At 41.5% G+C, this 25,129-nt stretch overlaps 1 protein-coding gene across 1 annotated transcript in view; it reads right to left on the bottom strand.

Moving 5' to 3' along the window:
- The window catches only part of ZNF536 (zinc finger protein 536), a 410,433-nt gene that overhangs the window by 258,945 nt on the left and 126,359 nt on the right, over window positions 1–25,129 (bottom strand). The window contains exon 3 of the mRNA XM_084813077.1: window positions 16,015–17,586. Within this exon, the coding sequence (XP_084669203.1) occupies window positions 16,015–17,586 (1,572 nt within the window). The remainder of the gene's footprint in view (window positions 1–16,014; window positions 17,587–25,129) is intronic.

Genomic DNA, 25,129 nt, shown 5'->3' with positions numbered 1-25,129 from the left:
ATGAGCAGGCAGCCTGGGGGGCTCATCGTGATGCGGATCATGCGGTAAGCTCAAAAGCACCACAAAAATTAATGATAAAATATCCTGGATGAGGCAGAACAAGGGAAGCCTCTTTCATGGGGGGAGAAAACTTTCAGGAAATTGGAGGACAGGTTTTGGCAGAGCACCAACTCTGCCTCCTCCCTGGAGCTGGACACCACACTGCTCCCACCTGCATTACAGTGGATGCAAATTGGGGCCCAGCCTGCCAAGATAGTTGATGCTGTTGCAGCACGAAGACCACCAAACCCCTTACTAAAAAGAAATAAGCTGTGCTACAAGCCCTGCCAGTGGGGAGCCCTCCCCACCTGGGAGAAGCTGCTGAGAATTTCTCCTCTCCCTACAGAAATTTGGTGAAATTGTCTCCCAAACTTCTCTGCCCACAAGTAAGGTGAATAATTTCAAGAGGCCATTTGCGCACAGCGCTCTCTCTCGCTGTCTCTGTGTGTGTGTGTGTGTGTGCGCGCAAAAGCTGAGAAACCGCCAAACAATTGGTGGTTGGGGGAAAGTGTATGTGACTGTCTGCAGAACCTTGTTGGACTTGATTGGGACTATGGGCCTGACATTCTGCACTGCTGAAACTCGTATTGCTTTAGGAAGCAATAAAATAAAATAAAAATTGCCCCCAAATATACATGGACATATTGGATAGCCTGGAGACCTTCGTGGAAAGGAAAACCCTTGGAGATAACTGAATTAAATTAAGGCTTCTGTCCTGGGCACTCTAACTTGGTAGCAAGTCCTATGGAGTTCAGTGGGCCTTGCTTCTATGCATACATGCATAGGACTGGGCTGAACAACTTGGACAAAGCTCAGCATATGAAACATAGCTGTTGGTGAAAGGGTTAGGGAACAGGGAGAGTGCAACATTCCAAACTGCATGAATTAATGGTGACCCTCCGGAAAGAACTTGCAGTTCAGTTGACTTGGAGGTGACCATCAAGATTCTGTAGAGTTCACTCTTCAGCAGAGTTCTTAGATACTCCTTATTTTCACACAACTTCACAGATTGATAGTTTTTTTTTTTTAGTTAATTATTAATTATCCCAGCGGGGCTGGGATCACTTGTGCATCCAAGGGCTTGTGCATCTGCAGTGGGCTTTGTATTTAATTATTAATTATCCCAGCGGGGCTGGGATCACTTGTGTATCCAAGGGCTTGTGCATCTGCAGTGGGCTTTGCATTTAATTATTAATTATCCCAGCGGGGCTGGGATCACTTGTGCATCCAAGGGCTTGTGCATCTGCAGTGGGCTTTGCATTTAATTATTAATTATCCCAGCGGGGCTGGGATCACTTGTGCATCCAAGGGCTTGTGCATCTGCAGTGGGCTTTGCATTTAATTATTAATTATCCCAGCGGGGCTGGGATCACTTGTGCATCCAAGGGCTTGTGCATCTGCAGTGGGCTTTGCATTTAATTATTAATTATCCCAGCGAGGCTGGGATCACTTGTGCATCCAAGGGCTTGTGCATCTGCAGTGGGCTTTGCATTTAATTATTAATTATCCCAGCGGGGCTGGGATCACTTGTGCATCCAAGGGCTTGTGCATCTGCAGTGGGCTTTGCATTTAATTATTAATTATCCCGATCACTTGTGCATCCAAGGGCTTGTGCATCTGCAGTGGGCTTTGCATTTAATTATTAATTATCCCAGATCACTTGTGCATCCAAGGGCTTGTGCATCTGCAGTGGGCTTTGCATTTAATTATTAATTATCCCAGCGGGGCTGGGATCACTTGTGCATCCAAGGGCTTGTGCATCTGCAGTGGGCTTTGCATTTAATTATTAATTATCCACTTGTGCATCCAAGGGCTTGTGCATCTGCAGTGGGCTTTGCATTTAATTATTAATTATCCCAGCGGGGCTGGGATCACTTGTGCATCCAAGGGCTTGTGCATCTGCAGTGGGCTTTGCATTTAATTATTAATTATCCCAGCGGGGCTGGGATCACTTGTGCATCCAAGGGCTTGTGCATCTGCAGTGGGCTTTGCATTTAGATCACTTGTGCATCCAAGGGCTTGTGCATCTGCAGTGGGCTTTGCATTTAATTATTAATTATCCCAGCGGGGCTGGGATCACTTGTGCATCCAAGGGCTTGTGCATCTGCAGTGGGCTTTGCATTTAATTATTAATTATCCCAGCGGGGCTGGGATCACTTGTGTATCCAAGGGCTTGTGCATCTGCAGTGGGCTTTGCATTTAATTATTAATTATCCCGATCACTTGTGCATCCAAGGGCTTGTGCATCTGCAGTGGGCTTTGCATTTGGGATCACTTGTGCATCCAAGGGCTTGTGCATCTGCAGTGGGCTTTGCATTTAATTATTAATTATCCCAGCGGGGCTGGGATCACTTGTGCATCCAAGGGCTTGTGCCTCTGCAGTGGGCTTTGCATTTAATTATTAATTATCCCAGCGGGGCTGGGATCACTTGTGCATCCAAGGGCTTGTGCCTCTGCAGTGGGCTTTGCATTTAATTATTAATTATCCCAGCGGGGCTGGGATCACTTGTGCATCCAAGGGCTTGTGCCTCTGCAGTGGGCTTTGCATTTAATTATTAATTATCCCAGCGGGGCTGGGATCACTTGTGCATCCAAGGGCTTGTGCCTCTGCAGTGGGCTTTGCATTTTTATTTGCATGAACAGCAGTCGGATCCCTACACCATAGCACAAATTGGTGTGTTTTTTTTAAAAAAAAAAATCCCACCCCCTAATTTCAAAATCTGCGTGCCACGTAGCAAGGGGTCTGCTCTTCTAATCAGAAGCATCCTGGGCTTTACAGATCTAATTCTGCTGTTCTTTATATAAGAGTCCTACTGCAAGCCTTACGGCATTTTAACTCACTTAATTTAGAATGTTCACTGTAACACACATGACTTGCAATACCCCAAAGCTCTGAGTTGGATGAACACAGCTAGTGCCTGCATTTCCCAGTGATACAACCATCAACAACCTGAGAAGCACTCTATTCTGCAAGTTGTTTGCTTTTGTTTTGTTTTTAACAAGTCCCCCTTAAGCAACCAATCAGTAAAACAAGTGGCCCTGAATATATCCACAAATCACTTATACCTGATATGTAACTTTAACAAAGAGAACAACAGCCATAGTGTTATTTTACATGCGGCAAACCAAATCTTTATAGAATGGTGACATAGCCTTCAACACTAGTGATGTGACTACATCTGTATCATTAGAGAGTCCAGTATGATGGTGTAGACCTCAGATTATTCTGTTCATGCCAATGTTCCATTGTCCTGCTGGGACATCTTGTCACTTTTATTGCCCATGGGATACAGAGAATGTTCTCCTATATGTGCACAAAAAGTACAACCATGAGGCCATAGTCCTTTAAGAGTGAATATTTTATTTACAGTTGCAACTTTTTTTCTGGCTTTTTCAATGTTTTTTAGGGTTTCTAATGAGGAGAAGTGCTGCCTAAGTGTGTATGTGTGAGAGTGTGCATGTGAAAGAGAACAATCTCACACTGAGTCTGGATAAATGTTAGTTATCTCTCAAATGCTGTATTATTTCCAAGCATTCCAAAATAATATAATTGTTCTACTGGTGAACTACAGATTTTTCTCAGTATGACACAGAACACTCAAATGTCAGGTCCTGACTCATGGTGTTTGGATGGCATAAACAAAAATCTACCAATATGTTATTCAAAACCAAAAACATTAAGTAAGTTATACTAGCAGGAAAGGGGCAGGAAAAATAATCTCTTTGCTATACAAGGAACTGAAAACGGCCTCCAGTCAGTATCAGGATTAGGAAAAACTCTTCCTGAAGAGTATAGACAGTACTGAATATAGAAAGTACTGAGAAAGATGAACATTTGGTCTGGTTCATATAAAGCAGTTCCATCAATATTAAGTCCTTGTAGAGTTGCCAGGTAGCAACCTGGAGATTCACATTATGCCGTTAAATAACCCTATGAAGCAGGAAATGAGGAATCTGTAGTTTTTCTCCTGCCTTCTCTCTACCTCCTGCTGTAGTGAGAACTGAGAAAGACTTCAAATGTGCCACAGAGCAGGAAGGAGAATGGGGTAAGCCTGGAAAGGAACAGGCTGAAGAATCCATTGCTGCCTCCCCTCCCATTTTTATCTGGCCTGCTGTGATTCATTGGCCAACCTACATCCAGCTGAGTTATTCCCGATTTACATCAACGAAGATGAACATCTCCAAGATATCCTCAATAGCACTCTCTAATATACTCTTCTTCAGCTAACCAATTATTACATGGGGGGAGGGGAATGTGCTAGTGACTTTTCACTTGAACAAATTGGTCTTTTCGTTCAAGGTATTCAAAAAAGGAAGAAACCCCAACCAGTTGCACTGCTCAGTTTTCCTTTTAAAAAACACAAGAAAACCCAAACACCTCAAGCTGGATTCTTGTCTTTCGGGTGATAGAACAGCTTTCTGGCAATTCTGTTGTTGAGTGAATTAACAAAATGACTCCAAACTATGCTAATGTTTAACAGCTTTTTAATTTTATTAGCAACACCAAGATAAATTATTGAAGCATTGTTTTTAGTATTGTTTTACAGTCCATTCAGAAATGACCTAACTTGGAACTCCATATACATTTAAAGATAAAGTGTGACACTTATTCAGAAAGCAACAATTATTAAAACTTACATGCCTTCATTACCAGGAAACCTTAATATATTTTCTAATTACTTCCAACAATACTCTATTTCAAAGCACATGATAACCCAGCAGAAGTTTACACATTTCACTTCAATCACAGGTTTTAAACTGTGGCTGTCAGAGTGTTATTCATTGAATTTCACTGTCATTTCTTGGTGAAGAAGAAGAAAAAAACGCGGTACAACATATTAAACTGGAAGCATTTCTCAAAAGAATATGAAAAAGATAACTACAATAATTCTTCCCCTCCTAAAATATTACAAAATTTGAAACTATTTAAAACTCAAGTAGAAATGACAATAAATAACCTTTTAAAAAGGAAGTTTTCACTTGTATGGCAGTCCATACTCTAAACTCATATACCTACGTAACAGAACATATTACAAAGCCTTTGATTTTGTATTGCTGCGGTAACATATTATAGTGAACACACATATTAATTCCTACACTTTGACAAATATATAGAAATTCCTCTTTGCTTTAAAGAGTTAACAGAGCAACAGGTAATTACATTTACCCCCAGTGATATAATTATCTAGGAACATGAGAAGAAAAGCAGCAATTCAGAAATTAAACAAGATTACACATTTTTACAATAATAAAAGGATATCCAAAATAACTGAGATTTAAAAGACAAAAATTGTTCTTATTAGTCTATAACTTTTTTTAAAGTGATAGCAGAACTATGACTGAAAACAAGGACAAATGGCTGGTTTATGGCTGCAATTCCAAACTCACTCACTTATGTGCAAATCCTATTGATGCCAATGGAGGCTACACATCAGTAACTCTGTGCTAGATTACAGCCTACACATTTCTGCTATGGCAGCTTTGTGTGATATAATGTCTTACGTGATATTGAAACCATGGTTTGAACATGGCAAATACTTATAGGTACATTCTATCTAAAAGGACAGTGTGTAAGCTTCTGAATTGTAACTACACTTGGATTAGAACTTTCAGGTGTCCAATAGTTTGAAGATCTGCTGTTATGCCAGAATATCACAGACCAAAAGAATACACCAGGCATGTCATATTCCAGAGGAAACTGTGCCAATGTGTACCATGAAAATTTGATATAGCTATCAAAGTTGTATCCAAAGCTGTCTGATGTAACTCATCTCTTTCCCAACTAAACTTGGATAAAAGAAAGATCCCACTTTTGCACTTTGTTACACTTAGCCATTAGTGTTAATTTCTTAAAGACACTGAAAGTATTGGTCACAAACAGCTAGGTGAAATCATGCCATTGTAATTGTGCATCCAACTCTTTGCTGGATTGTGGCCTCAAAGTTGAGCACTACTTAAAGGAATTCTAGAACTTTCTTGTTTCTCTGCAGAACCAGCACTGCTAGGGTGAAAAAGAGCCACACAGATCTTTTCCCCTGTCATATCTTTTCCCTCATATCTCAGGCAGAGTGGAATGTGCTAGAGAGAGGAAGGTTCAGCTAACAGCTCTGCAAGAACTCAGTAGAGGTACAAAACAAAACAAAAACAAAAACCTTTGCTTTGGTCCGAGTGCCAGCAGTTGTACCTCCTGTACCACCAACACAATGCCTCCTGTTTAATTAATCTGGAATAATTGTTATGCTTATTCTTCTGCATTGATAAGAGAATCCCTACAACACAGAAGGAAAGGGTGAGTAAGATCACCATGGAGAGCGTGTGAAAAATCCAGCTTTTCACCACTCTTCATTTCCCTGATTCTAAATCGCAAGAGATTAAAGATTAAGAGATACCTAATCTGCAGAAAGTGATTCTGCATATGCATCCTTGGAAGGTGTGATGAGAAATGCTAGCTGTCCCAGTGACCTTTCCACAATTTCAGATCAGAGTTGGGAGGAGGGGGAAATCTGGGAAAAGCGAAACATTATATAGTCTTAGTTTCTGACTTGTTACAAATATGAAGACTAATTTTATTGCAACTTTAGATGGCCAAAGAATATACTGAACCTAAAGATAACCAAGTCAAGGCCCCCACACACACTTAATAATGCAAGTGGTCCCAGGGCGAGACGCAAAAGAGTCTGGGCCCTTAGCTTCTGCTTAGGAAGTCACTGTTGATTCCGACAGTAGCTTTTTGAGCCAAAAATGTTCAGCAAAAGGAAAGTAACATAAACAAGGCTAAATGTCAACAGTGTTTGCAGACTTACTGACACCATCCATTTGTTTGTACTGAAATGACTAGCGAACCATTTGGCAAATACAGCACTAGGCACAGACCAGCCCTTTTATCCAGGAGCGCAAACTTCATTGGGCTGCTGGCATTCGACTTAATTAAAAAAGGAAGAAAGCCATATGAGTTTGGTTGGATATTGCCACGCAAATAGCAATGCATTATCCACAACAGCAGCTGAAGCCCTAGGACTCAGGGCCAGGTTTTGATCTCCGTTAACACAGACAAACACAAGGAGTTACTTCATTTAGGAACAAAGGAACTTGCATCAGAATAGGGGCCTGAAGTAGATGGCTGAAGGGTAAATGATGTAATCAAAAAATCTCCCCAAATCATGAATAATTCTGCAAATGTACAGGTACCGTTTAGGAAGGGTGGCATGCATGGGGGCTTTGGATCATGTACATGTGTTCCTCAGGGGAACGTGTACACAGTGTACTAGTACTACACACTGAGAGTGACTGTTGTGACATATAATTAAATGTACCTGCATAGTCGATACGCATGCTGAAGGCACAGATTCTTTTGCTGTTAAAAAAAAAAAAGGAATGGGTTTGTTCTGTGCTGATAATATTACCATGGCTGTTGTGAAAATCATGACAAATGCTCTTAAAATACAAGGGTTTTCTGCAATGTAAGCCTGATCCCTGATTTTTCTAAGAGTGAGACTGTGGATTTTACTGAATTGTGTCCTCTCCCTAACCCTGCCCCCCAAAAAAATCTGAAATGGCACACCTTGGCTGAAGAATCCTATACTAATTCCTGTGATGGATTACATTTAAAATGAAAAATACACCTTTCAATGCCCTTGGCACTCAAAGTTAGCTTTGACATAATGAAGGAAATATAAGAGAAAAAAAGTAGGAATATGAAGAAGGGAGATACAAGCAGAAAAATCAGCCAAACACATACCGTCAGCTAGAGTGAATACATAAAGAGACACGTTCGTTGGCCAGGACTGCATGCATTAAAAACTCATGGAGGGTTTTGGAGAGTTGGGAAAAATACATAATTGAGTGGTATAAGGAGGTTATGGTCTTACTTGCACTGCCTTATTGGTGCAGAACAGCCGCAGAAAAACCATGATGTCTCTCAATTGCTTCAGTCCACGAGGAGCCAATTGTGTGCATCTGTTGCATAGTATTCAGCTTCCGATGTACTGGTGAAAATGCCTTTCTTTTTTAAAGCACATGTGACGTGCCAAAACCAAAACCCAACATGTGATGCAGGATGCAAATGGCTGTTTTGTAATACACTGAAAGGTCTGGGAGTCAAGACCAGGAAGGGTGTTCTATGTGTGCACGACTACCACTCACCCACATTCTGGTGAGAACAGGCCCAAGGAGAAAGGCATATCTCTCTTCCTTTCAGACTATCATACTTACGAATGCCAATTCATACTTTTAATTGAAATGGTAGGAATAAGCGATTATTGCTTGATAATTGCTTGCTTTCAGTTAAGTGTACTTTGTTCACATGATGAAAGCATCCTGTCCAGGAGAGTGGACCTGTGATATCCAGTCAAACAACCAGGCTGCTGCTATCACATGATAAACATAGTCTGACCTGAAATAGATGTTATCCAATCTGTTAGTAATGGAAGAAGGGCAAACAGTTACACCTCATTCTGTTCAAAATGCCATCAAGGTGTTTCTAGGAGCCAAAACATGGCTCTAAAGAGAAAACAAACTCTACATGGAACAAAGCAGACCTGAACCTTTTAGCAGAAATTATCAATACCTAGTTCCTAAATTTATCATTCATAGCTATGACTGCTATTATGGAAGGCTTAGAGGATACACCAGTAGGAAGTCAGACAAGAATGTTATTCTCACTCTTAAACCAGAGCAGAACAGCTACATGAAACTCCCAATTCTACCCAGTTACAACTAGTTCCAGTACCACCTGGTGACTATATAAAGATACTATCCACCACACAACTGTCTTTCTAATGGGGTAGTTCAATCATCATACACCCAGTGTTGTTCTAATCAAAATCCATGTTATTATGATAATGTTCATATTCGGCAGCAACATAGAGCACCCTGTGAAAGACCTAGCTCTTACAATACTAAATCCAGATCTGTTAGGAAGGTCAAAGGCTTTCAGAAATAGCAGTGAAAGGGACTGCTTTTACATTCTTCTTTCACTGTCTTGCAACAGTGGTAAAATGAAGATTAAACACAACTGCAGGCCTCAAAGAAGCCTACTGATATCGTACACATCTCCCTGCTGGGCACAAACTTACATTTCATACTTGTATAGCCCTCTTTTTTCAGAAACTTTACAAGGCGCTTTATAAGCATTCATTATTTTAACTTCATAACATCTAATTAAGGCTGGTAAATACTAACATACCAATGTGGTAGAGAAAGTTTGAAATCAAATACTAAAATCGCAAGCCACAACTATGACAGAATCACCAAGCAAAATCACTCTGAAAGGGACACGGAAGGTGGCTAAAACCTAAGGTCAACTCACACCCCCAAAAGGAAAGAGTACAAACTGTTTCAGTAGATTCTGTCAGAGATTTATATGCATCATGTGGTTGTGTCACCTCCCACCTAGTTTCACATTACATAATGTGTGAAACAAGTGTAAAGTTTAATGTGCTTGAGACTGATGTTTGAGATGTCAGAATGGCGTGATGTTACCTTGAATTAATACACTTATATTAACAGGAGGTACCCCAATGGTCCTTACCATAAGTGTGAAAAGGAAAAGCATTGAGCCATACAGGAAGTTTCAGTACTGAACCAATCAGGCCTGCAATCCTATACACAATAGGATTAGGCGCAAGTCCCACTTAATTTTTAGGACTGTAGTATAAAAGACTAAGGGCGCAATCCTATGCACGTTTAAACAGAAAAGAGTCCAACAACTCCCAACATTCCCCAACCGGCCACTATTTTGCCCTGTGCCACTTCTGTATTATTTTTAAATGGTTGTAGGGATATCAAACTAAACTGATTCTGGACTGATCCTGGTCTGCTTTAGTGATTTATGAGAGTGAAATATGTCTTAATGAAAGCATAGGCTGTTAGTGTTAATTATGTTGTGCACATAGCTGGAGATACGTTATTAGGTTCAAAACAAAACAAAAAAACAAAGCAAACTCTGGGACAACTGCTCTTTCTTTACAATGTAGCATATGAATGAACACATAGCCACCTTGCTGAAACACACACGAATAAAAGTCATCTTTCTTAATAACCCTACAGCTACCCTTGGTGTAGGTGAATATATGGAATGATTATGGTCTCCAAAAATATGCACATAAAACATGATGGCCGAACTCACCATTTCTCCCCTGCTCACCACTCACTGGACCCTTGCTGGCCGCCTGACCCTACTTGCCATGCGCCCACTGTAATGTTGCATTAATGGCTGCTTTATGGAAGCCATTGGTGTACATGGTTATTTACTAAAAAGGGAAAATCGCCATTTTTATGCAAAATGGCAGCTCATCAAGGGAGCAGGCAGCCATGCACTTGCCTGGTGTGGTGCACACTGAGTCAGGCAAGTGAGGGAATCCAGGGACTGGTGTACAGAGAGCTGAGCTGGTGGGAAATCACCGAGCTTTGCGCCCCAACCAGACACCCATGCTATCCCTAGCCAAAAACAGTGAAAGTGTGATGACTGGCTTGATAAACGAGTGACTACTGTTTTCTGAGCTAGAAGTAAGAAAAAAGTATGTTTGAGGTGGATGAGTCAAAATCAACTAGGGAGACTGGAATGTGGCATCAGTATTAATAGAGCATTCCTGCTGACTGTCTCACCATCACATACATATTAGGTGAATCATTCACATTTAACACACATAGCGACAACACAAAATGTCAGCGATAATATAAAACTATAGATGACAAATATCTCAACTTATGTATGTAAAGTAAAGTAAAGTAATGGTCATCATTAGGTGAACTGAGTCTATTCATCTAATAGTGCAGAGTCAGACACACATGCACATTTAAGCGGAGGCAAAACCAACCTAGACTACTTCACCATTGCTTCTTGCACAGAAACACTATGCATACACTGCATGTACCCACCATGTCCTCTACAACATGTGACAGAAAAGCACATTCTGTATACATATGTTAGGAAGATGGGGCCCGCTCACCTCCCTGCAGCATATAGTAGGGATGTTGGAGAAATCCATTTGGGGGTTGGAGTTCCATGAGTTATTATAGATTTCCTCCCCCCCCCCATTTCATTTTTGTCCCAACTATGGCACCTTGACTCAATTTGCAGTGAGTTAGGCCAGTTTGTGGATTTTCTGGGATGTTGTGCTTTTGGGGTGGGGTGGAAGGTTCCACAATTTGAGCAAATGTCAGAGCAATTTGTGCAAATTATGGCAGAAATTACAGCCATAATTTGCACCAAATGTGGTCAAATTTATGCAAATTGTTGTCAAATTTGCACAAATTACAGCCATAATTTACACCACTTGCTCAGAAGTTTGTGCAAATTGTAGTACCTTCCAAAAATGCGCAAAAAGTTCCTGGAGTTCAGGGAACAGCCCGCAGCTCGACTCACAGGCACAAAGCGAATTGTACATGCCACGGGACTCCATTGAGCCTAAAAAGAACCAGATTTCTAGGTCACTTACCTTTTCGCGGAATTGATTCGCGGTGGGGGGGGAGGTGCTCCGTCCCTCCCCCCGGAATCCTTGATGGGGGGAGGCGATCCAGTCCTCCCCCCCGGAATCCTGCCTGGACGGCTCCGCTCCATGGCAGCTCCGCAGAGCAGCTGGCCAGGCCTGTCCGCAGCCGGAGTTCCGGCCGCGGACGGGCTGCTGTGGACACAAATGGTGGCCACCGTAGCGGACACCATTTGCGTCTAGCCAGGCTGCCGTGATAGGCTACGTAAGTATTTACGTAGCCTATCACGGCTGGGCAAAAAAAAAAAAAAAGGCATACGCAAATGGCGGCTACGGCGGCCGCCATTTGCATTCCCTATTTTTCACCGTTTTAGCCTGCGTAAATATTTACGTAGCCTATTACGGTGAAAAAAAGGGGAACGCAAATAGCGTAGTGGGCGCTATTTGCATTCCTTTTTTTTTTGCCATAACAGCTTACGTAAATATTTACGCAGGCTAAAACATCGAAAAATAGGGAACGCAAATGGTGGTCGCCGAAGCCGCCGCCATTTGCATACACCGTTTTTTGTTTTTTTTGTTTTGCTTGGCTTGCCGTGATAGTCTACATAAATACTTACGTAGCCTATCACGGCAAATACCAGGATGCAAATGGCAGCCGTGGCAGCCAGTCGAAAGACCAGCCGCCGCTGCCAGAGCTGCCACTGCCCGGAACATCCGCCCCAGGTAAGCTTCATTCCGGGGGGAATCCGCGGGGGGGCGGGGGGGCAGGCGGTTCCACCATGGATTTCAGGGGGCCAAATGCCAGTGCATTCGGCCTCACTGAAATCCGTGACGGAATTTTCCGCAATCCATACAGATTTCCCAGCAGCGGACATCCCTAGCATATGCACACATCGAGAAAAAGCCATGAATTACTCACATATCGTACAGGTGTATGACAGGTACACACAACACGTTATAACATGTGAAGAGGTCCTGAATCTTGCCAGTGCTGTATTCTGATATTCCCTGGTTAGCCACAAATACAACTGGGATTGTATTGCCTCTCACTGGCTAAAAAAGCCCAAAAGTCTGCTTGAACCAGGCTGAAAAGGATAGGGCATGGTAGCACTGTAAGATTTGCTGGGTCTGGAGCAGTCTTCTCCAACCTAGTGCCCACCTGATGTGTTGGACCACAACTCCCATCATCCACAGCCAGCATGCTGGTCTAGAGGGAAGTTTGTGGGTGTCGAACCACTTGCTAACTCTCTAAATGCAGCTCAGCAAGTGAAAGAACAGTCATTCTTCCCCCAACCCTCATCCCTCCCAATAACTCAGGATGCTTAGATTATGAATAACTCAAGTGGTAAATCTAATAACATGTTTTGTGATGACTAGCTGAACAGCCATACATTATGGCTGCTCTCTCTGTAGCCATCCATTGAGGAAACATGCATTTTGAATGGTGAATGCAGTCAGCCACCAGTAACAATGAATGTTTATTGGAATATGTTGAAGATGCCACCAATCTGTTTCTCCCAGATCAGGCCAAGGCACAGCAGCTCAGAAAATGTCTTATTTCAGTTCTGATCATAGCAGTGTTAGGGGCTAACTGAATATTGGCCAAGTGCTTTTAATGGACATTAATCTATTTTTCAATCATTCGGAAAGCCTGCCAAGCAAACTGGTGGAAAACTTCAGAATGCTTAAGAATCCTACTTCTTAAAGTAGATGAAATGCAAGTACAACTAGTAAGACTTGGGTGGAAACTAATAGTCAAGATATGAGCCAGAGCTATTTAAATAATATTTTTGGAGGGATGGGAAAGAAGACTAGAACTGCAATTCCATTTATAAAAAAATAATCCAACACATAGGAGACCAGCCTAGAAGGCTGCATGGACACATCTTCGTTAAAAGGCACGCATGTGAAACTTCCATGAACTCCATAATTCATGAAATTAATGTTGAATCATTAGAAAGGTGGAAACTTCACAAAAATTGTGAGATTTGTTTTCAAGGGTAATGATGATGATGTGTGGATATAACACTTAAATAGAAGGTAAGGTTGTTAAAACTTTGAGCACAATCTTATCCCGAATATTCAGTTAGGAACTGGGAAAGTTTAATTTTTAGATTTTTTTGGGCAGCCCTCTTTTTATAATCATGAGGCTCAATAGCTATTAAAAGGAGAGAATGTGGGACTTTTAATTTGCATAACATTAACAGCTGTCAATATTTTTCAAACTGTCAGTAATCCCATAGTGGGCTTTTTTTCTTTTCTTTTTTTCTTTTTTGACAACTTGGAAAACATTCTTTGCACTGCATAGTTATGGATACTGAGCTCAGAACAGCACACTTTCCCATTCAGAGCCACCCTGCTGACGCTTCAAGACATATGTGTAGCCTTAGCTAAATCATTGGAACTCCACCTGGTATCCTGAATTTCAAGTATCCAGCAGGTGAACATTTGTTCAGATCAACAATAGTCCTTGTGGGTGGATTTGTAAATAACCTTGAGCTAGTTTGCCAGATACATCACAGCAGGACTGATGCTTATGTCTCTCTCCGCACCCCACCCCAAACCATTCTTTCACTTAATAGAAAATAAAGAAACCAGGGGAAGGGAGACCTCTATGCAACTTTCTCCCAACATTTATTTTAATTTAATTTTTACTTCTCCTAAACAGAACTCTGCCTTGATGGAATAATCTCCAATTTAGTAAATCAGTGATGCCACATTTTTTGAATAAACACCCTAGCATATTTTTGAGCTGTGCAGTGTGGGTGGGCTTGATTTGCAAAAGGCAAAGTTGAGAGATATGGCATTGCACTCCCACACACCCCTCTCCTCCCATCCCAGCTAAATGCTGTTTTTAAGCTGCTTACTGTATGCTTCACCTCTCTGGGTTAATTAGATGAACTTAGGCTGTGTGTTTTTGCACATCTGTACTCTGCTGTTCCTCACCACGAACATAAGCCTGCAATGGAGGAATTACATCGTGGTTTGTGATAATGTACCACCATAGCAGAGTGCACCTCCCCTCTCTAAACCGAGGCATTTCAGCACTAGTGCATCAAGTCTTAGAGACACTCCACGTGTTACACGTTTTAGGTGTACATCTAGAAATAGAAAGTATGTATATGACAAACCCATATTTGCTAACATATGTAGCATACACCCGTCAGGAAGCTGGGATTGGAGGATCAGGTCACAAGTTGCTTTTGGGCGCCAACGCCACCATGTGCCATTAACTAGTGAGGCAGGACAACTGAATAGTTAAGGGGGCTTTTAAATTTCCTTTCCATTTGTTATCACTGGTGTAATGAATACACTATTTTTTAAATTTCTTCTGCGTGGCATTTTTGTTGCTGCTCTTTCTGTTTTTGAAGACTAAAAAGATTACATTAAAAGATGTGTTTTTCACAGACACTGTCTCGCTACTGAATGCTGATTTTTTATGTTATTTTGGATCCAAAGCTGCAAGAAGCACTGGGTTTCCCTACCCACAACAACTCTGATTTGAGGGGCTTCCACAGTGATGATTCATACAGGACATCAAAGGAAAGGGTATTTGACTAAAATATCTGATAACTAAGAAGGAGCTCGCAATCCTCCATCTACATATTATGAATGTTGGAATCACCAAGTAGTGGTAATAACCTGCCTTAGGGTTCCCAACCATCACACTTTGGAGAAGTAATAAAAATCTACCTTGTCAAAACCATGGTGGCAATATTGTCAGGTGTCGAATCTCCTCATGTTGTCTGGATAACCTGATAACTACGTATCTTGACATAACCTAGACAACATGATCTGCCATTTGGTGACTCCAAAAAACATTATTCATTGGGGAAAAAGTGATTGAATGTACTCAAGGTCAATAGCATATCTGCTTTAAAAAAAAATTGATATCTGCAATTATCATATTAATTAGGTGATTTGATGATCACATTATTTCCGGTGAGGAAACTGAAACAGTAAATTATCGAGTTTTTGAAAATAATGTAAGATTATTATCTGATGAAGAATTTCAGATTTTCCCTATAAAAATATAGCTACGTATCGGAATAGCTCACTATTTGATTTATATACTGTTGAGCATGTTCAATATGCCCTTATTCAACATAAAGAAAGAAATTTGAGAAAGCAAGCTAGGCTAAGGCTTGGCAAAGCATCCAGTGTTTTTCCTCAGTTCAAATGCTGAAAAGTTTGCAAGTTACCACATCAATTTAAAAAAAATAAAATCAGATTGATAAAAATGAAGCAGCAGATGTCCTGATCACATATCATAAATACAAACATCTTATATAATTTCTATTCTAATTTAAAACTACATGATGTATTTTTAAAAATGGCCTGGACCACATATAAAGGCCACATCCTGTTGCATGAAGCACCATTGATTTCAACAGAGGTCCATCCTTTGTAACAAAGTAGCATTTTGTCCCCTTTTTTTTTACATTTTTGAAAGCCGAATTTACTAACAAACAGTTAGGCATACTCAGCAATTTTGTATGTTTTTTTTTTTTTCTGAATGGTCTGAAAGAAGGATTCTAAAACTTACCACACAAGTCAGGTCTCTTGATACATCCACTACTTCCTGTGCTACTTGCAAGTCCATTAAAGGCTGCTAAGCCATCAGAGCTGTAGGCTCTTAGGACCGATAACATGTTTACTTGCTTCTCCAGGACCTGTGGGCTTTGAGCTTGTTCTGGTTTCATTGCACCTTGTGCAGCTTCGTGGGGGGAGAGTATACTCTGACTGTGCCACTGCTTTTCAGAAGGTGGCAATGGTGATATTAGTCCTTGTGAAGTTTTTGAGGCAACAGAGCCTTGTATGCTGTCCCCTCGGTCGGTGCCATCTTTGTTCAGATTGGACAAACGTTTGTTCGTAAGATCTGATTCTGTTTCAATGTCCTCCTCATCAATGGTTTCTTCCTTGGAGGACTCCATATCTTCAGATGAAGCTATATCTGACAGGTCATCAGTAGCACTTTTATTTACAGAGTCAGAAAGTAGCATAGTTGGGTCATCATCAGACTGTGTTTTTATGTCAGCTTCACTAGTGATGCAAGAATTATGTGCTCCAACAACTCCGGAATAAACACCAAATTGCTTATAGAAGTCTGCTGCAAAATTATAAAAAGTGGAATCCATGTGACCAGGCCAAGCAGTATTTTTGTGCTCTCCTGGTGACTCCTTGGATCCTTGGTTCATTCTTTCAGAAGCCGAATCCACCTGGCCAATCAAACTGGAAAGAGCTGAATCTTTGTTGGACTGTATGGAAGTTGGCAGCAAGCTGGCTTTATTTGCTGAAGCAACGGCCTCCCGAGGTTGGTCTTTACCATTTCTAACTGATCCTAAAACACCGTCTTTGCGCTTAGCTTTGCCTAAGTGATTGGCTTGGAGATGAAGAGCCATTAATTCCATGGATGATGTTGTGAAGGAACAAAACAAGCAGCCATGCCAAGCAATATTGTCTTGGACTGTTACTGATGAACCTGGAAGATTGGCTGCATCTGGCCGCACAGAAAGGTCAAGTGGTTCATACTGTGATTTTTCTGTTTTTCTCGCTTTACTAGTTACCTTTTCCTCACTACTTTCTGAACCCAGAGGTTTGGTGGAAAGGCAATCGGAGAGGACTTTATCCTTCATTTCTTTTTCTTTCTTCAAGGAACTGAGGACAAAGTTGTCCATAAAAGCTTGCAGTGACCCTTGGAAGTTCACTCCATTTCCAACCATGCTATGATGAGCTCGGCCCAGTTCAGAGAAGTGTGTCCCTTTGGAAGGTATGTCAGAGCCCTTCATATTGTCTGAAGAAACTTCTGAAGACATGGCAATTGAATGGCCTGGATGATCTCCTGAGGAAAGCATTCCTGGTGACCACTGCTGAGATCCTATGCCACTCCGGAAATCTATACCAGGAAGACCCTTGAAGGCTCCTCTCAGTACTTCAGGTCTAATGAACATTGATCCTTTACTTGAAGTTTCTTCTTTGTGTTCTTGACTTTGAGACTGCCCAGAGAGTGGTCCAGCTCCATTCTGTCGTTCCCGGTGATGTCGTTCCAAATGGTATTTGAGTGATGCAGATTGAGTACCAGCATAATCACAGTGGGGACACTTGTAAGGCTTCTCACCTGTAATTATCAGAAGGCAAATAAGTATGTTAAATGGAATTTACTGGATTAAAAAATCAAGATATATACTTCTAAAATAATAATGGCCCCAAATAGTCACTAATTATTTTTCCAATGCCATTTTACCCTTAAAATATAATGAATAGTTTAAAGATTCTTCTTTAGATGGGATTCTAGCAACTCAAGGCTGACAAACCATAAACACACAGGGAAGATATCTTTTAACTTAATATGCTAACACTGCTGTGGGATTAAAAGCTATGATTATGACAATGAAGCAAAACTATTCTACCACAGTGATCATTAAAAGTACACGTGAGGGTGGGGGAGGTGAAGGGAGAGACAAACTACGTAACAAACAGATGACTACAATGTTTTTCTGTATACAATAGCACTAAAATTTGTTTAAATTATACACATGGAAACCATTTTTAAACCTAAATTTTTTATGGCACTGTTACGCAAGACTGAAATGAATGATTTAAGTCTTGCTCTGCAGTAAATCATGGATATAATTAGCAAATGGCATTCTGCACAAGTAATTTATCATTATTTGGAGGGCACCATTCCAGAAGGATTCAAAGATCTGCAGACCTGCTGCATTGTTTCCAAATAAAGAACTATAAATACAGTTTCTATAAAATATTAATACCATTACAGCGCACTACAGTTGCATCGTGTTAAGAACGTATAGTTAAGATAAAAGGTAGTCAATAAAAATTAAAGACAAAACGAGTAATAAAAAGGTAGAAAATATATTTAGATTCTCTGTTTGAAATTAACATTATCTACTGGTTTTTGCAGTGCTTTAAATTTGCACTAATGGTACCTCTAATGCTTCAGTAGTAAAATGTGTAATTTACCTCTAATAAGCACTTTTCAACAGAGTAAGGATTGGCTTAAACAGTGTTCTAAAACATATAAGATGATCTTCATTATATATAATATATATTTCTAATTCAGTGCTAAACTTGTATAGCTCTTTTTCTGATTTAGAAGAACTCTGGGTGGCATAGCACATATGTGAAATATTTACAGAAATTCACACATACATCCGGAAGGGAAAATATGTCTAGATAAATGCAAATTGAAATGTATACTGAGCACTTGTTAGCAATCAAGGGTTCCGTTGCAGACCTGAATGCTGGAATAGTCATTGAAATAGACAGGAGTCTGACCGTCATAGAAGCTTCTTTTAATAGTGCTCTGTCAATAACAGCAATTATTTCTCTAAGCAACCTAAACAACAAGGAACTATTTTTTCTCCACTGTTTTCTTTCCCTGAAATGATCTAAACTCCAAGGCAAGCCATCTGTGAACTATGCCCTGAAAAGATTTCATTGTTTTTGTATGTCTCTTCCCCCCTAAACAAAAAAATAGAAATCACGCTGTTGTGCGACCCTACATCCTATTTAAAAGGCTATACATTCTAAACCATTTTTAAATGAGGTTTACAATTTCAGGACTCCCCAAGTTATTCAAAAAGAGAGCCGGAATAAAACTTTGATAGTTTGCAACTTGTGATGAAAAGCAAATGCACAAGAACATTTGAGCTTATGCTTTCTGGCATATCATTGCAAAAAAAAAAAGTAATCTGTGTATCTCCTGCGGGCACTAGGATGATTGAGCTTCACATGCATGTGGAGCATACACATCTTCTCATGAGGAAGATGAACATGTTCTTTTTTTGTAAACTGGGGATAGGTCCTTTTTTGGCCTAGTTTCAGGGTTCACCCCTGACATTATGGAACAATTTCTCTTCTCCCCTCTCTCCAAAAAGAGGAGTGACAATTTGGGGGGGGGGAACTAGTTCATCTGGTTCATGTGTATGGGTAGGTGGGGGTCTTACCATAGTGACAGATTCTCTTTATTTCTATTTTAAAACATTTTGAAGCCTGTGAGGGCAGTGAGGTGAGTTCTCTTCCTCCATTTAAAAACCAACGTTCCAGCTACCATGTTCCAAGTTGGCTTTAATTTTAAACATGGGAAAGGGAGGGTAAAAAGCCCATCATATGCACAGCCTATAAAAAGGATAAAATAGAAAAAGAAGCCACCACGTCTTTGGTAAGTCCCCTCCAGAAACAGATGGATTGATTCAGGCCCCACCCTCTGAAAATATTTGAAATAGTCACCCCAGTTCTCCACCTGTAAATGGGGGTGGTGAATCAAGGCAGCTGTTTCATTTCAGCTCAGATGAGATCATGTGTAAATGAGAGCATATACCAGCCTTCCCCAGCCTGATGCCCTCCAGATCTTTTGGATGTCCATCAGTCCTAGCCAAAGTCAGGAATGCTGGGAATTGTAGTTCAGAACATCTGGAGGACACCTGGTTGGGGAAAGCTGGTGTATACGACATTAGCCTGCCAGACTGACATGAATTACTTGCTTAACATTAAGGATATCAATTCTGCTTCCTGATAGAATATCTGAGTATTAATGTATATGTTTAGAAAGACCTTTCACTAGGGATGTCAGAGAATTCCTCCACGGATCTCAGTGAGGCCGAATGCCAGTGCATTCGACCCCCTGAAATCCGTGGCGGAACGAAGCCCACCCACCCCCCCGCCCCGCGTAATGGGCCCGGAACGGAGCACCTACCTGCTGCCGTCCGTGCTGACTTGCAAATGGTGGCCACATCTGTGGCCGCCATTCGTTTCTTCCATATAGCGGAAGTACTTATGTAGCCTATCATGGCTAACACAGGGATGCCATTTGCGTAAAATATGTAAGTATTTATGTAGCCTATCACGGCAAAACTAAGGGAACGCAAATGGCTGCGGCTATGGCGGCCGCCATTTGCATTCCCTTTTTTTTTGCCGTGATAGCCTACATAAATATTCACGTAGGCTATTACGGCAAAAAAAAAAAAGGAATGCAAATGGCGGCCACCGTAGCTGCTGCCATTTGCGTTCGCTGTTTGTTTGTTTGTTTGATTTTGCCGTGATAGGCTACGTAAATATTTACATAGCATATCACGGCAAAATACAGGGACGCAAATGGCGGTGGCTATGGCAGCCGCCATTTACGTCCCTGCAGGCTGCCCAGCGGCCGGATGTCTGGCTGTGGGCGGCCCCAGCTGGCAGCTCTGCAGAATCTCCACAGAGCGGAGCCGGTCAGAGAGAATTTGGGGGGGGGGGAGGGACGGAGCGCCTCCCGCCCACCGCAAATGTCACCCTTCAAAAAGGTAAGTGACTTTCGTCCATCCCTACCTTTCCCATGTAATGACTGGCTTAGTCATTTCTCCAAGAGCAACATCTGTATTATTATTATTATTATTATTATTATGTCGCACTTGTCTTCACAGAAACCAACTGGTTTGTTAAGCTGAAGAGAAAGAAAATGACTTTTGTGGGGAGCAAAACCCAAGTTTGCTAAATGAACACTGCATTCATCACTGCTTTTGGTTTAAGTTGTGACAGGCCTTGTCCAATTGCTGTATCACTGTCATTCGCCTTGAGCGTTCCATAATTAAATAGTGCAGCGAGACCAGAATTGAAGAAGGAAGTAATGATTGCAGAACACAGAGATGAATAAAGAGATATGACAAAAGCATTGGGATAACTAGGGCCACAAAGTTATTAACAATTTAGAATGGATCTGCAACAAGCAATAACCGAATTCATGGTGTGGGCTTTCCCGATGAAGGGATCAGTACTTCTGGCAAACTCCACCATGGCTCTGAAATGGAAGGAGTTAAGTCACTCCCTCATCTCACTGTCACACTCTCTGTACTTGTATTCTTGCTGTCAGTTGTTGTAATTTATAGAGAACGGGTTTGCAAGACTCTGCAGTAAGGCCACCACCACCCAGGTGATCAGTGCAAAATAGGTGGGAACAAACCTGAACCTTGACTAATGCAGGTGGTGAGGGAAATTCTTACTTAGCCTTGAGAGAACTGTGTTATTCTTATGCTGGATTAAGGGAGGGTAAGAATCCCAAGCTACTTGCTGACTGAATCTGCAGGTGTGGGCCTCCGACTAAGTAGCCAGCTTGTCCTCGCTCACACCCCTACTGGCCACAGCTGCATGAGGCCTTGCAGCTAGCCATTTGTGGCTGTTTTGCCTCACCGCAACTGCATCCCCTGCCCAGCCACTATGCAGCAGGCAGGGCAAGAACAACTTTCTTCAAAACAGGTTGGCTAGTATATTTCAATAACGTTTATGCATCAGAGCTAAAGAACACAATGCAGGGGAACAGTAGGAGTAGCTGTAGGAACATAGAAACATAGGGCAAGGTTCTAGAGTTGCAGGGGCTCCTTTCCTCTTAATTCTTAGTCTAAACCCATCCATGTGCTAAGATCCACAGTGGAGGCCCTGCTCCATTTTTCACCAACCGTTGAAGTCAAGAGGGTGGGTATGTGGGACAAGGCCTTTTTGGTGATGGTGCCCAATTTGTGACATCCCTAGTCTTAGCCAACCAAATGGGTTACCCTCACTCTGTTTTTTTGATATTGAGTCAAGATCATGCTATTTCAGTTAGCTTTGGACCTGGGCAACAAAATTTGTCACTCCATTTCTTCTGTTGTGCCTTCTTGATTTCTGCTGACTGGCATTTTATCATATTGTCAATTATTTGTTCTAGTTGTTGGGTGTTTTATGAATGATCAATTGTTAGCCCATCTTGAGGGTTGTATACAGTGGATAAGTGGGGTAAAATATATTTATTAATGAATAAACCTGCACGAATTGCCTGGCAGGGTGGACCTAAAGTACTGTGACACCTATGAATTAATTCCACAGCACTGCATTGTTGCTGCCTTGGACTAGAGATGATTGAAGATTTTATTTGGTATGCGGTTTGAAGTGACCCAACCTGATTCACAGCTCCTGGACAAATGTGCAGATTGGAAAGTACTTATCCTTCCGATTTCACGCTTCTCCAAGTTTTGTGATCATTTTTGGCTTTAAGAATAGACCCCAGTACTTACAGTATGCTAAAATGTGTATACACACATATTTTATTCTAAAAGATGTGTTAAAATGTTCATAAAAGATGTATAAAAAGTGTATGAGTTTTCATGCACTGCCCAAACCAGATTAATATGGAAGTGGGATGGAATAGACTTATGAACAAACTAGGGGTCTGCGAAGTACTTATCCCGTTCCGGTCCGGGGCATCTGCAAGCGGGGGGGGGGGGGGCGATCCGGTCCTCCTCCTGGAATCCTCCCCAGCCGGCTGTGCTCTGCGGGGAGTCCGCGGAGCCACCGGCCAGCTCCGGCCATGGCCGGACTTCCGGCCGCAGCCAGTCTACAGACGCAAATGGTGTCCAGCGTAGGGGACGCCATTTGCGTCCCTGCTCTTTGCTGTGATAGGCTACGTAAATATTTATGCAGCCAATCACGGCCAATGGCAGGGATGCAAATGGCATCCTCTACGCCAGACGCCATTTTGTTCCACAGCCTGGCAGCGGAACAAAGATGGTGACCCGGACCAGCCACCGTCAGGTAGGTTCCATCCTGGTGGGGGGATTTCGGGAGGTGGCGGGGGGTAGTCCGTTCCACCACAGACTCCATGGGGCTGGATTCCAAAGAATCCAGCCTCACTGGAGTCCGTGGCAGATTTCTCCGCCATCCCTAGAACGAAGATATATGAAACTGACACACCCTGAGGATACACTCATCTCTACATCCCTTACCTTGGACATATATCCCAAATTATATCCCAAATAATCAATGGCCAAGCCAGCTCTAAACAATAGCAGATACAGATAGAAGTACTGTATTTTCATTTTTTAGTTGAAAGGGTTATTTAACTCTGCCTTCAAGGATTTCTACTACTAGGTAAGGAAGAAAATACATAAGACAAATGTATGTCCAGTGACAAATATGGCAGAATCAAAAAACATAGAAATATTATATAGATCGTATTCTTCAATGATGTACTAGTGTCTTTACAAACTATTTCCAAATGTTACATACTATGGGATATTGTTAAGAATTCTCACACCTGAATGATGGCTTAACTTATCAAACAAAACTATTAGGCATGATCCAGCCAAAGTGACACACTTTAAATCTCATTGTCTCAATTGATTTTTATGAATCATTCATATTACAAAATATAAAGGAGTTAGGATTATGATGAGACAGACCATGTCTCTTTTGGTACACCCACTTTTCTTAAAATTAGCCCAGGTTTAGTGTAGTGGCTTTCAGGGCCAGTTTTTGTGCTGTATAAATTTGGTAAACACTATACTATTAGAGGTGGTGGATGGGGACATCACATTCATTGTATTTTTTTTTTAATCATAATCTTTCCACTGCTGGGGCCTCATATTTATCTTATTATTTCAACATATCATGAAACCACCCCCATGGCCCCTACATTTATCCAACTAGGGGGTGGATTTTTTTAACATGTGGAAGTGTGGTATATAGGAGAAACAGTGGGGCTGTTCACACAACATGCTCACCCACACTCAGTGGTTGAGTGTGGGTTGTTGCTGAACCATGAGTTAGAGTATTGTCTCAACCCAGGACATTTTCTGCAGGGCGGCTTGTTAACCATGCAGTGTGGCTTGTTAACTACCTGAACAATCCAACCATGGGTTCTCAAGGTGATTTGCTTGAGAAAAATAAGCCATACTGCACAGTTAACAAGCCACCCTGAGGAAAATGTCCTGGGTTCAGACAACACGCTAATCCATGGTTCAACAACAACCCATGGTTCAACAACAACCCATGCTCAACCACTGAGTGTGGGTTAGCCTGTTGTGCGAACCCCATCAGTGTCATGCATTGGAACATAGGAAACTACCTTATACTGGGTTACATCATGGTTCCATATAGCTCAGTATTGTCTACACTGACAGGCTGTGGCTCTCCAGGATTTTAAAAAGATGTCTTTCCCAGTCTTACCAGGAGATGCTGGGGATTGAACCTGGGGCCTTCTGCATGCAAAGCATCTGGAAGTGACATTTAGGTTGGGAGTGGTTTCTGGCAGCAGAAACCTGAACTGTTGATATATAAAAAATATTGTTGAGAGAGAGCCACTGTGGTGTAGTGTAGTGATTAGAGTGTTGGACTGGGACTCAGGAGATTTGGGTTCTAGTCCCCACATAGCCGTGAAGGAAGCTCACTGGGTGACTTTGGGCCAGTCGCTGAGTCTCAGCTCAGCCTACCTCACAGATGTTGTGAAGATAATATGGGGAAGAGGAGAACTATGTGAGCTGCCTTGGGTCCCTTGCAAGAGGCAAGAAAGGTGTGCTAGAAATGTAATATATGAATAATAAAAGCCTAATGAAATAAAGTGATAGGTGTCTCTATGAATATATTCTAGTGCAAACACTGAACAGGTTTTCGAACAGCTATTTAGTCAATGGAGTGGATATTGAAATCTATTTTATCAATGGCAAAGTAGATATTTTAGAAAATAACTGCAGTACAGTTTAATTAGTTCATTATTATGCCTCCTCCTACTGAGTTATTTCTTTTATCATTCTAATCACTCACTTCACACTTTTGAAACCAAATGGAATATCAAAGGTTCTGCGGGATTATTTTTGGATCATGCACATGTTTCCCACATAGTTCATCTGTTTGTC

Source organism: Heloderma suspectum, chromosome 8 (genome assembly GCF_057233095.1).
Source record: "Heloderma suspectum isolate Gila_16-S chromosome 8, 16-S_ref, whole genome shotgun sequence".
In the NCBI taxonomy this organism is placed as follows: Eukaryota; Metazoa; Chordata; class Lepidosauria; order Squamata; family Helodermatidae; genus Heloderma; species Heloderma suspectum.
Note: the sequence above shows the minus strand (reverse complement) of the source record. Positions and strands in the feature narration are given on the sequence as shown.